At 31.6% G+C, this 11,236-nt stretch overlaps 1 protein-coding gene across 1 annotated transcript; it reads left to right on the forward strand.

Annotated features, from left to right (window-relative positions):
- Nucleotides 1–602: 602 nt before the first annotated feature.
- LOC141458131 (transmembrane protease serine 9-like) lies at nt 603–10,897 on the forward strand. The gene is made up of 13 exons (XM_074135724.1): nt 603–606; nt 1,280–1,445; nt 3,037–3,245; nt 3,321–3,520; nt 3,961–4,018; nt 4,111–4,221; nt 5,368–5,432; nt 6,160–6,193; nt 7,903–8,071; nt 8,746–8,984; nt 9,302–9,513; nt 9,657–9,714; nt 10,704–10,897. The coding sequence occupies exons 1-13, from the start codon at nt 603–605 to the stop codon at nt 10,811–10,813; spliced, it is 1,635 nt and encodes a 544-aa protein (XP_073991825.1). The 3' UTR covers nt 10,814–10,897.
- Nucleotides 10,898–11,236: the final 339 nt, after the last annotated feature.

Below are 11,236 nucleotides of genomic sequence, written 5' to 3' on the forward strand. Positions count from 1 at the left end.
CGGTACCTAGTAACAGAAATAGATGAACACTATTTCAGAAATGTTCAAATCATTTCCAATGTGCGTGCATTTATTGCTTCTATAAGATGTTATTATTATTGTGTATGATCGGTTTGAAATTTGTTTTTACTTTAGAGGATGTCCATTACAATGAGGTAATTTAAAGCATTTCGAAATACTTTATTTAATTATAAATATTTTATATTACCTTGTACTATAATATTTGAATGCGTTAATGTTTATTCGTAAAAAGATTACAAAATATTGAGATTTTGTTAATGAATAATTGAAAATTTATTAATCCTTCAAGTCTAGAAATAAAGCTGGTATTGACTCAGAATTCTGCAGATTGGTCATTTAATTTTCACTATGATTAACTAGTCTATACTTTCGGCTTATAATAGATAATTCTTTATTAAATTCTATCAATAAAAATTATTTGAATTGATGTTTTTCAGGAGATAGAAGAGGACTTACAACTTAAACGAATTAGATGTCCCCATTGCTGTATGTGATTTTCTGTAATTTACTGCACATTTATTTATTTATCTATTAAAAGTTACATCCGACTAAAATAGAGTCAGAACAATTTTGAAAAGAATATGGGTGAATTAAATGGCATTTAAAAGAAAATATTAGTTTTAAAAAGGCAAACCAGAGCTACCTCAAAAGATCTAGTCCATAGATTTTCTCCTCCTAGAAGCTTCTTACAGCTCACTGTCCGGTGATGTGTTGTGAGTGTTGTCTGTAACGAGAGAACACTGTCCGGTTGCCAATAACATCAGATGTAAACCTGCCTAAATTAAAAAAAATACTATTTCTATAATTTATTGCAGATAGCTATTGTGGGAGAAGCATATTGACCAAACATTAAAACAAGAAAAAAGTCTCAAAATATTAATATTACAAATTATGCAAGCTTTATAAAAATTCCCCCCTCATTGTGTAACAACCTTGGGGTCAATTTCAGATTTCCACTATCCAATTCATCCTGAACGTTTCTTTAAGATCTCATGCTCAAAACTTACTAAAAGTAAGGCTAATGAATATACTCTTGTTACTATGGCAGTCTAATATAACTATACTGAATCAAAAATTTTTAATTGCCTGATGATGAAATTTTATTGAAGTTACAATAAAATCTCCTCACTTAAGAACTTAGTAAGATTTGATGATTGCAATTAAAAGTTTTTTAATTGTTAACATTCGTCTTTGTACTTAATATTCCCTTAAAATAAAAGTTTCAAAGGATTAAAAGGACTGTTACATTCCATTGCAGATTGTGGAACCACTAATTCAGAATGGACCAGAGTTGTGGGTGGAAATCCAGTCATGAGAGGAAATCACCCTTGGATGGTGGCTTTAGCAGTTAGAGGAAATAAAATTTTTTGCGGGGCTACTATCATAACAGATGTCTACGTGTTAACAGCAGCACACTGTATAAGGTAAAGTGATTTCTCCAAACAAATAAGTTGCCTATATTCTGAATAATCCCCTAATTTACTCTCATAATTAAAGGAGCAGTTAATTTCTTCCTCAGTGTTACACAGGCATTCTTTGATGAACGTTTAGACTAATTTTGTACCTTTCACTCTACCTATCAACCCACAAAATACTTATTAAATTTCATTAAAGAATATTAAAAAGCTATAAAATGAATTTTCTTCGAAAAATGTTTTAAAAAATAAGTTATAATAAGAATTATTAAATCAAATTTAAACAATATGCTGAAATGTTTTTCTAGATATTCGCATTTTCTATTTTGTCATCTTCTTCGTACTCTGAATTTTAGAACTCATTTCATCCGTGTTAAAATAGGACAACCCATTAAAAAAAAATGCACTTTGAAGATAAGCCTAGCGAACCCCCAACCAAAAGGTACACTTACAGAATTAACCTCGAAAAGTTGCAAATAAAATGATGATCTACATCATAGATTCCAGAACTTTTTTCGTTCGGCCTGTTAAAAAAAATAAATAATCCCAGCCCTAGGCAGATGTATCTTTTTGGAGCAATCAAGAAAAAGCCTCAGAATCAAGAAGATTCTACACCTTATTAGCTACTTAAAACGAATAACTTAACCAGATTTTGTTGCAAATAAGGCACCTTAGAAAATTTTATAACTAAATATTTAATAAAATCAACATAAATTGGCGAAATTTAACCAAGATTGAATAATAACAAAATCCCATTTTTCCTCCCACATAATAACATTAAAAAGTAGTTTAGAGAGAAATGACAGGTTTTATTATGGTCTGCAGTAATCTTATGTACGTCGCCGTGTTGAACTATTTGCAAATGAAACTATTGACAATTTTTTTTTTATAGTTATGTTTTTTATAGTTTCATTTTTATAGAGTTGTAACTGAACTGCAGCCGTTAATTAAGGATAGAGTGATGTCGGATTTAAATTTAAATTTACGTTCTTCATTTGCAGTTTACCCTCCCAGTTCCTCTTGCAATTTTTGATATTCTACTAAATTTATACTCTATTCTATATAATTATTCTGCTAAATAAATTTACACTGAAAAATGATTAAAAATTTAATAGGCAAGTTCATTTTTAAAATGCCTTTATATGTTTCATTGAAGGATGAATGAAGAGCCCTAAATGCTGGCAAGTGAGGATAACAACGTCGTGTTTCATTCAAGAAACCTTTAATAAGTTCGAAAGCTGGTTGAATTTTCTTCGTCCTAAAACTTTGTTTATATAGAAGAAGTTTTGTCACGTAGCCGAAATAATACTTCGTGTTTTAATTAATTTATTTCTACAACATGAATCTGCAGATTTATTTCATTAAATCTGTTAAATATATTTGTTGATTAAGCTAATTTTGTTTGTGCTAATCAAATAAATTCATAAAAAAGCTGAATTATAACAATATGTAGCTGAAAATTACAACAATATTCTTTAAGTAAAAACTTCAGTGGTACCATTAATTCTCCAACAGTAGGAGTATTCTACTACTACTTGTAGTACAATTTACCTTCTACTTTTTAATCCTATTAATTTTGTAAGTCTTTTATACTTTTTAGAAACCTTAGAGTGGACGAGATAGAAGTTGTGTTATCAGAAGGAAATCATATTGACATGAAACCAGATATGGCCGAAAGAAGACGTTTATTCTATGCGCTTATACATCCGCATTTTAACAATCCTAGACGATATAACAATGACATTGCCTTATTACGTTTAGACAGACCACTTAGGATAAATCGTACACCAATATGTTTGCCAGATCCAGGTAGAGGTGAATTATCATTATTTTGTAATATTTATTTCAGAAATATCTCATTTATGCAAAACGTCGATATCTTAGGAAGAACTTATAGTGGTGAAATGGCCCAGGTATTAGGTTGGGGTTTAACTAGTGAAAATGGAACAAAATCATCTAGTTTACTTAAAGCAACTGTACCAATACTAAGTAAAACAACTTGTGCTTCGCTATCCGGATTTATGAAAATTACAGATGGAATGATGTGCGCTTCTCCACTTGCCGGCGGCGTAGATGCTTGTCAGGTGGGTCAAAATTTAATTTAAAAAGGTAAACTTTGATGTAACAGTGATACATATAAGTAAAATGGACATGAGTGTAAAAGACACACGAATTCTTAGATGACTCACTTACTTTGCTTTTACTTTTAATACGATTAAATTTAATATTACAATTAAATTTTACACTTTTATCTAAGAAAGAAAAGTTATTTTAACAAATCCGGCATGAAAAAATTCGAACAATGTTACAACTCTTATTTCAAAATGACAAAATTTCTTCTGACATTGATTTTTCACCTCAAATTCAGTTCAGTTTAACATTTAACTAAGTAGTGTTGCCTGCCGTATGCTAACTTGCAGCTCTGTGAGTGATTACCTGAAAGTTTACAATGTTACTATACTACAAATCATATTTTCTTAATATTGTAATGATGGTTGAACTGAGGAAAAAATATTTTTCCTAGGGTGACAGTGGTGGTCCATTACTTTTTCAACGAGAAGATGGAAGATTTGTGATAGTAGGTTAGTGGTAGTAGGTAACAACATTATAACAGCACAAAAAAACCTAATTGGACAGACTTTTTTCATTAGTATTTTTGTAAAATTGCTTTCAGGAATAGTTTCATGGGGTATTGGTTGTGGAAGACCCTACAAACCAGGCATATATACCAGAGTCAATCATTATCTAAACTGGATCATTGAACATACTTCAGATGCATGTTATTGTTATTGATTTAACTTACTTATATCGAATAAAGTGAGAGAATATGCAATTAGATTTTATGTATTTTTTTATGAAAATTAAAACAAAATCTCTTACCACTTCTTTTTCTACTTAACTGTACTTCTTCCATAAATAAATATTGGCTGGAGCACTGAAGAATTTCTGACAATTAATATGATTGAGTAGTTATACCTTATTCAAATTATTGAAGTGCCATTTGAAGCACACACTGCTATTATAGCAAAAAAAACTTTAAAAAAAACCTTTTCTATCGCTAGATGTATATGTATAACAAGCTGCTACTATTTTCGAGCTTTTCGTACCTTCTTTCTTGCTGAGGAATACCTTATTTAGAAAATAATGTGGCCTGCTTCAATTCAGCTATTTATCTCTTCCTTCAGCCTGCCGCCATCACTCGCAAAAGAACTAAGTTACATAATAACAAGCCCTGCTCTTCATTTTCATCCTCAACCTTCAGCCCAAAAGTTGTCTTTTCTTTTAGCAACTCTTTGCTTTTTGCGTCATTTGTTTTCGTTTCAAAATAGTGCAGTTGTGCTGGAGTTCATCACAGAGATTATACACTAAAGCTACGTCATCAGCAGAAGCCAGCGATGAGAGGAGTAGAGGTTCCATCCTCCAATTTCAGAGTTTTGGGTATCTCTACTTTTGTTGCTCTCTTCAACATATTGTTGTTTACAAAATTAAAAAGGGAGGACTCAATTCATGACCTTGTTTAATCCCCATTGCAATGGAAAAGGAAAAGGGATTAGAAGAATTCTCAGTCCCGTCTAAACTTCTGCAATCCTAGAGCTTTTAGTTCTAATTAGTTCAGAAACCCTATGTTAAATGAAGCATATTTCATTTCGAAATCAAACCAAACAAAAAAATATAAATTAAAATAAAAAATATTATGAACTCCCAATTTAGGAAAACATCGTGCATTCGTTCATACTTTTTCCCATTTAGCAAATTGTCCAAAACACCATACAACTACATTAAACAATGATTTTAATTTACTCAATGAGTAAATTTTCTTAATTTTCACTAATTAAAGACTGTGAAAAATTAAGAACTCATTAAATAACCAGTCAAATAGAAATTTGATTTGAAATAGCGTTTCCTATGATTTCTATTTTTGTATTTTAAGCACCCAATACATTAAATACTCATTCATTAATTGGTTATCCAGAAACTTTAATTCATTTGCAGTTTGTGTGTGCATAATTTATACAATCTTCAGAACAGTGATTTACAAATTTTCTTCTGGCCGTTCGATTGTAATATAATTCCTATTGTAGTATTCAATAAAATCAATGATGATACCTAAAGGAAATGTCGATTTGAACTTTTAGAAATTTGCCTGTATGAGTTTATATCCGACCAAATGCTTGGATAGACAGGCCATTTTCTAAAACTAATTAAAAAATTTGACACGATTACTTCTATTTACTTGGAGAGAGAAAAAATAAACACATATAAGAAACATATAAGTTTCAGTACCGCTATTATTGCAAAAAAAACCTTAAAAATTACTTAAACTTAAAAATTGATAGTAAAAATTACTATCAATTCAACTTATTTGTCAATGTCTAATGATTGGTCTAATGACTTTTGCAAGCAGTAAAATTACTTTACTTTCCTAATACGTTAACAAAAGGTAAAAATTTTGATTAAAATTTTTCTTTGCATCGGAAATTATTGCATCATCATCCCATAAAAATGATTTTTATTTCTTTTGCAAAAAGGTTTACTACTGTTATCAGTCGCTGGGCTCTTTCTGTGAAGTAAAATGGAATCTTATAAAACCTTTTTTTTTGGTTCAATATGTCTTATAAATTGCGTTCTATTTCATCGTGTGAGTAAATTTTAATTAAAATATTCTTTTATTTATCTAGTATTTTGTTCTCTCTCTTTCTTACTATGTAAATTTTTATTTCAGCTACAGGCAACAACTCAGTTTAAAAATCGACTCGGTAAGTAGAATACACAATTTTTTATCTCTTTATGTAACAAATTTTAAAGTTTTGTCTTTAAATGCGGCTAAATTTTCAACTAAATAATAAAATTACAAATTTCAACACGAGCAGAAGTGATTAACGAGCTGAAAATTATATTTAATGGCTTATCAGTCTACTACAGAACTTAGGCTACTCAATATTTGCCCATTGCACTTGATCTTGAGGCGTCATCTTTTGGAAGTCATCAATTAATATTCTCCAAACACCTAAGTCGCGGTCCTCTTCATCTTCTTACTCTTTTTTGGCTTGCTCTCTTGTTTTGGCACTTTCATCGTGCATTTGTTCCACGAGACCTAATCATCCCACCCTTCTTTATGTGAGCTACTTTGTCCCCCTATCTCCTTAAGCTCATCCATCACAAGCCCTGTCCTGTATGTGGCGAAGTAATTAATTTTTCAATAAACAGAGAAAAATTTTGCTCTCTTTTATTAGCACCCACGTTTTGATAATAGTTTTGTAGACTTATAGTATTGTAGGGCCTTTCTGGGCATTTGTTTAAACCGCATTTCCTTTTGTGGCCTTAATGATTTCATGCTTCTTTCTCTTCCTTAAATTTCATGTTAACATCGTCATTATCGAGCCCAGACACTTAAAAGATAGATCACTCTGAGAATTTGAGATTCTGATCAGTACAAAAGTACTTTTTGGTTTTCAAGGTTTTCAACAACTTCCTTTTATCTCGTTGATTTCCGTCTCATATTCCTACAGCATCTAAAAAGCTCCTCGTGTAACCTCCTTTGTTTCCTCATATATCAAATGCTAAAAATAACTTTTACAAATAAAACCACCGAGCTTAATTTTAATTATAATTACATTACAATACATTAGATTTTCAATTGTATAAATTTTAAAGTTGTCTTTATTCTCCATAGAAAACAAAAACGAAATAAAATAGAAGAATATTCTTACTTCTCGAAAAAAGATCTCAGACTCTGACATTACGAGTTTGTAGTAACTAAAATTTAGAATGACCTCGGATAAAGAAATTTAGTATTTTTTGTTTATGTGAAGAACGTTTTCAGTTAATTATTTTCAAAGAACTAGAGATATTTATGTTCTTAATTAAAAAGAAAACTTAAAAGCACGATTAGATATTATTTTTTTACCTAAAGAGGAGGCAGGTGGCATGGCAAAAGGGCAGACTTTCGATTTTTAGTTTTCACTGCAAACATCCGTTTTAAGGTCCCCTGAGTTCGAACAAACTTCATTCTTTTGAATTGATCTGAGTTTGTATCCGAAAAATTGCACAAGCTTATAGTTCGTTAAGTTACATTCAGGGTCGCGAAAAATTGAATTTGACAAAATCGGTCCACGAAAAGTGCCACTTCGTGATTTTCTTTAAAATGGCTTTAATGGTTTTTGAAAAATTTGAGTATAACTTAATATAATTTGGTTTATGTATAACTTGGTGTATGTTGCCAACTTGTGTGTCTGTGATACTTTCTATTTATAAATGTAGAAAAATTCACATGAATACATTCTCAATTTCACATCATCCAAATACTCCCTATAAGTTGCAATGAATGTCCATTGACGAAAGATTGGCAATGCTGGCCAGCAATTACATTACATTAGATTTTCAATTGTATAAATTTTAAAGATGTTTTTATTTCTCCATAGAAAGCAAAAACGAAATAAAATAAATTATTTGTCGTTGATTCCAGACTTAAAAGTGTCCAGTGAAGAACCTATGGTAAGAATTTTAGGTGGATATCCTTCATATCAAGGCGAATATCCCTTCATGGCAGCGATATTTATCCACAGAAAATACAGTTGCGCTGGTGCTTTGATTACGGAGAATCATATACTCACAGCAGGACATTGCTTTCAACTGTAAAGAATTTTATTTTTAATCTACGTAATTCAATTATTTATTCTTACCTAATTTTTTATTCAAGTTCTAATAGCAGCCTCGTGGCTGTTTATTCGCTTTAAATGGTCCATGAATCTCGTGGTGACCTGCTTCTTCTTCTTCTTGTCATGTCGTCTTTTTCATCCTTCAGGGCAAAACAAGAAGAGGTGAAAATAGCATCAATTGGCAACTGCTCATTGAAGTCATTACCATTACTGTTAGATCTTCATTTCCAATTGAAACACAGTTTTCTTCTGTGTTTCCAGTTCCCTGTAGATGTCTATGTCTCTTTTTGATTAAAGAATTTGAACTCATGACTATTCTCAGTTCACTCTCTCGTCTCAATTATATATTGCCTGGGCTTTTTTGAGAGATGAGGCATTTCTCTTATGAGAAATGCTTACAATAGAAATCCTCGATTCCGTCTCAGAAAAAAACCAAATGCTTACATAAACTATTGTATTTGGATCGGGGTCTCAAAAATATTATTATTGAAATATTCAAATGAAAGAAGGTTCTTTTATTTGATGGTTAGCCCACAAATTTACCTATCCATTAAATAGAAAAACCTGAAATTTCAAAAGCAGAAAAGTCTGATACATAACAATGTTTAGGAAAAGCTAAGATTATAATCCTTCTAAAATTTGTGTTCTAGGAACAATGGTTTTGTTATTAGGAAAAATCATGTACAAGTTGCACTGGGAATTATACAGCTTCAAACAACTGTAAAAGCGCTAGTTCTGCAAAGAATTGACAATGTATACGTTCATCCATCATTAAGTTATCATAGCGTTAATGAGATAATTTTGCCTATTTATGATATAGCCGTTGTACAGCTTATGTCGAATGTAACAATCACCCCAAACATCATGCCGTTAAATCTTCCGGAACAAGGTACAATATACTTTTTTAAAATTTAATTAAAGGCGCGTCAACACCTGAGATTATTGGCGCCCGGAGCTTTTTTCAGTTCACTGCCAGCCTCCCGGACAGTGTTCTCTCGTTTCAGACAACACTGTCTATCCCCGGGCAGTGAGCTGTAAGAAGCTCCTAGGAAGAGAAAATCTAAGGGCCAGCAGCTGGATTCGAACCTGGGATCTCCGCGTGAGAATCCAATATGCTAACCGCATGGCTAATCCCTTCCCTACTAATTTTAAATTGTAATACAATTAAATGGCCGTTATTATTCACTTCTTTTTTTTAATTTTGAGGTCAAGAATACCTTAATTACACAGCAGTGTTGGCTGGTTGGGGTGCCACAAGTGAAAGTATAAAACGACCAAGTAATAATTTACTTTATACAACAGTTAAAATAATTGACTATGAAACATGTTTACAAACACCTTTAAAACGTCATTTTTCAAAAGTACTCCTTTTAGATACAGTGTTATGCGCTTTTGGTGGGAAAAACGATGGATGTAGGGTAAGTGTGAACTAAAACACCATTTGGAAGTTAAAAACTTTATTCTCTTTTGAATTTATCTTACACTTCTTTGCTGTTTAAGTTTTTTGTTTTACTAAGCGTTTGGTAAGTCAAAATAGTCATTTAAAATTAATATATTTCAGGGCGATAGTGGTGCTCCTTTAATAATTCGACAAGGCTTTAACACAACGAAAATAGCAGGTAGGTATCGCATCTATTTCTTCTTCCGGAAGAGTTGAATTGCCCAATTAAATCTTCTTTTTCTAATGCTCAGATACTAAACTTTTTTTAATGAATGTGATTTGAATTTAATGAATGAATATATTCTTTGACACATTTTTGAAGAGAGGCTCAGAAACTTTGAAAGAAACTTAACTGCTCACGAGTTAGATTACATCGAATTTGCAAACTCTAGATCCCCATTTCTACTCTTCTTAATGGTTCTTGCAAAAGTTCTATGCTACTCTATAAACAGTGTTCCTTCAGGAATATGATAATAGTGAGAACCCACCATGCCAAAGACCAGCAGCACAGTTTAATCATAAACTCCAATCCTAATCAAAGGCTCGTAGTTTGTGTCGCCAATGAACATACATAATGATCTAAAAGGATGGAAGAGAAATCTGCCAAGTAGATTCTTTCTAAGTTCAGTCAGATATGAGTAAGAAACTGGGTTTGGCCATGTAGGATGTCTGTCTACTCTCCATGGGTCTAAGCCTGAGCCGAATCTTAAAAAATACGCCTCCAACTTTCGAGCCACAAAACAAAGATTCTTGTACCTGATACAGTTGCCATCGACATCCTAAACACAGTTACTAAGAGGCTGATGTTGTATCTATCACTTCCATTAGGATATATTTCATTCACAAATTTACAAAATATTTTGCAGAACCTGAACATATACAAAAACCACTATCGTATATATAGACGGAAATAACTTTGAATTATCAACGCTTCCAAAACCGATTTACAAAGAACGGCAACATACTCAAGCTCTAACTACTAACAACACTTAAACAAGTTTCACCTGCAGATAATTAAGTTCACCTTTACTTTACATAGTGCTTTCAAGGACCTGGTCAAAAGATTCTCTGCAATTGAGAAACTGGCTAAAAACAAAATAACACTCTAACTAATACAATTAGAAAATCAAATTTTATCTTGTAATGTATAATAATAATATTTTGCAGGTATCATGTCTTGGGGAGTTGGTTGCGGTAATCGCCGATATCCTGCAGTGTATACTAATGTTAGTTACTTCCTAGATTGGATTCACAGTGTCACTAATTTGACTAAGTAATATTTTCATTTTTATTATGAATTTTTAATTCATTTTAATCAATACTGTAACGCTGATATCATCAATAATACATTTTTGAACAAGTTTTTATTATACAAAATAACTATTACCCAATTACCAGTTCGAAAGGTGAGTTAAAATAAAAATGATTATTTTTTGAACCACTGTGTTTCAAACCTGTTTTTTAAAAAATAGCGAGAACCTTAGGAAATAAAATGGCACTGACTGTAATTGTTAAATTATGTTAATAAATAAAGCAAAACTTCATAAAGTAAGCTTTAATTTACATCCAGTCTTTAAAGCACCACATTAGCTGAGCGATTAGAAGCAATGTGTTGTAGTACTGGGTTCGATGCCATTTTGTTTAATGTTTAATTTGAAAAATTTTGGTAAAGTGTAGTAGCACATCCACCTCCGCCTATC

The sequence above is a fragment of the Rhodnius prolixus genome, unplaced genomic scaffold (assembly GCF_049639745.1).
Source record: "Rhodnius prolixus isolate KJV_2025 unplaced genomic scaffold, Rpr scaffold_5, whole genome shotgun sequence".
NCBI classification, from domain to species: Eukaryota; Metazoa; Arthropoda; class Insecta; order Hemiptera; family Reduviidae; genus Rhodnius; species Rhodnius prolixus.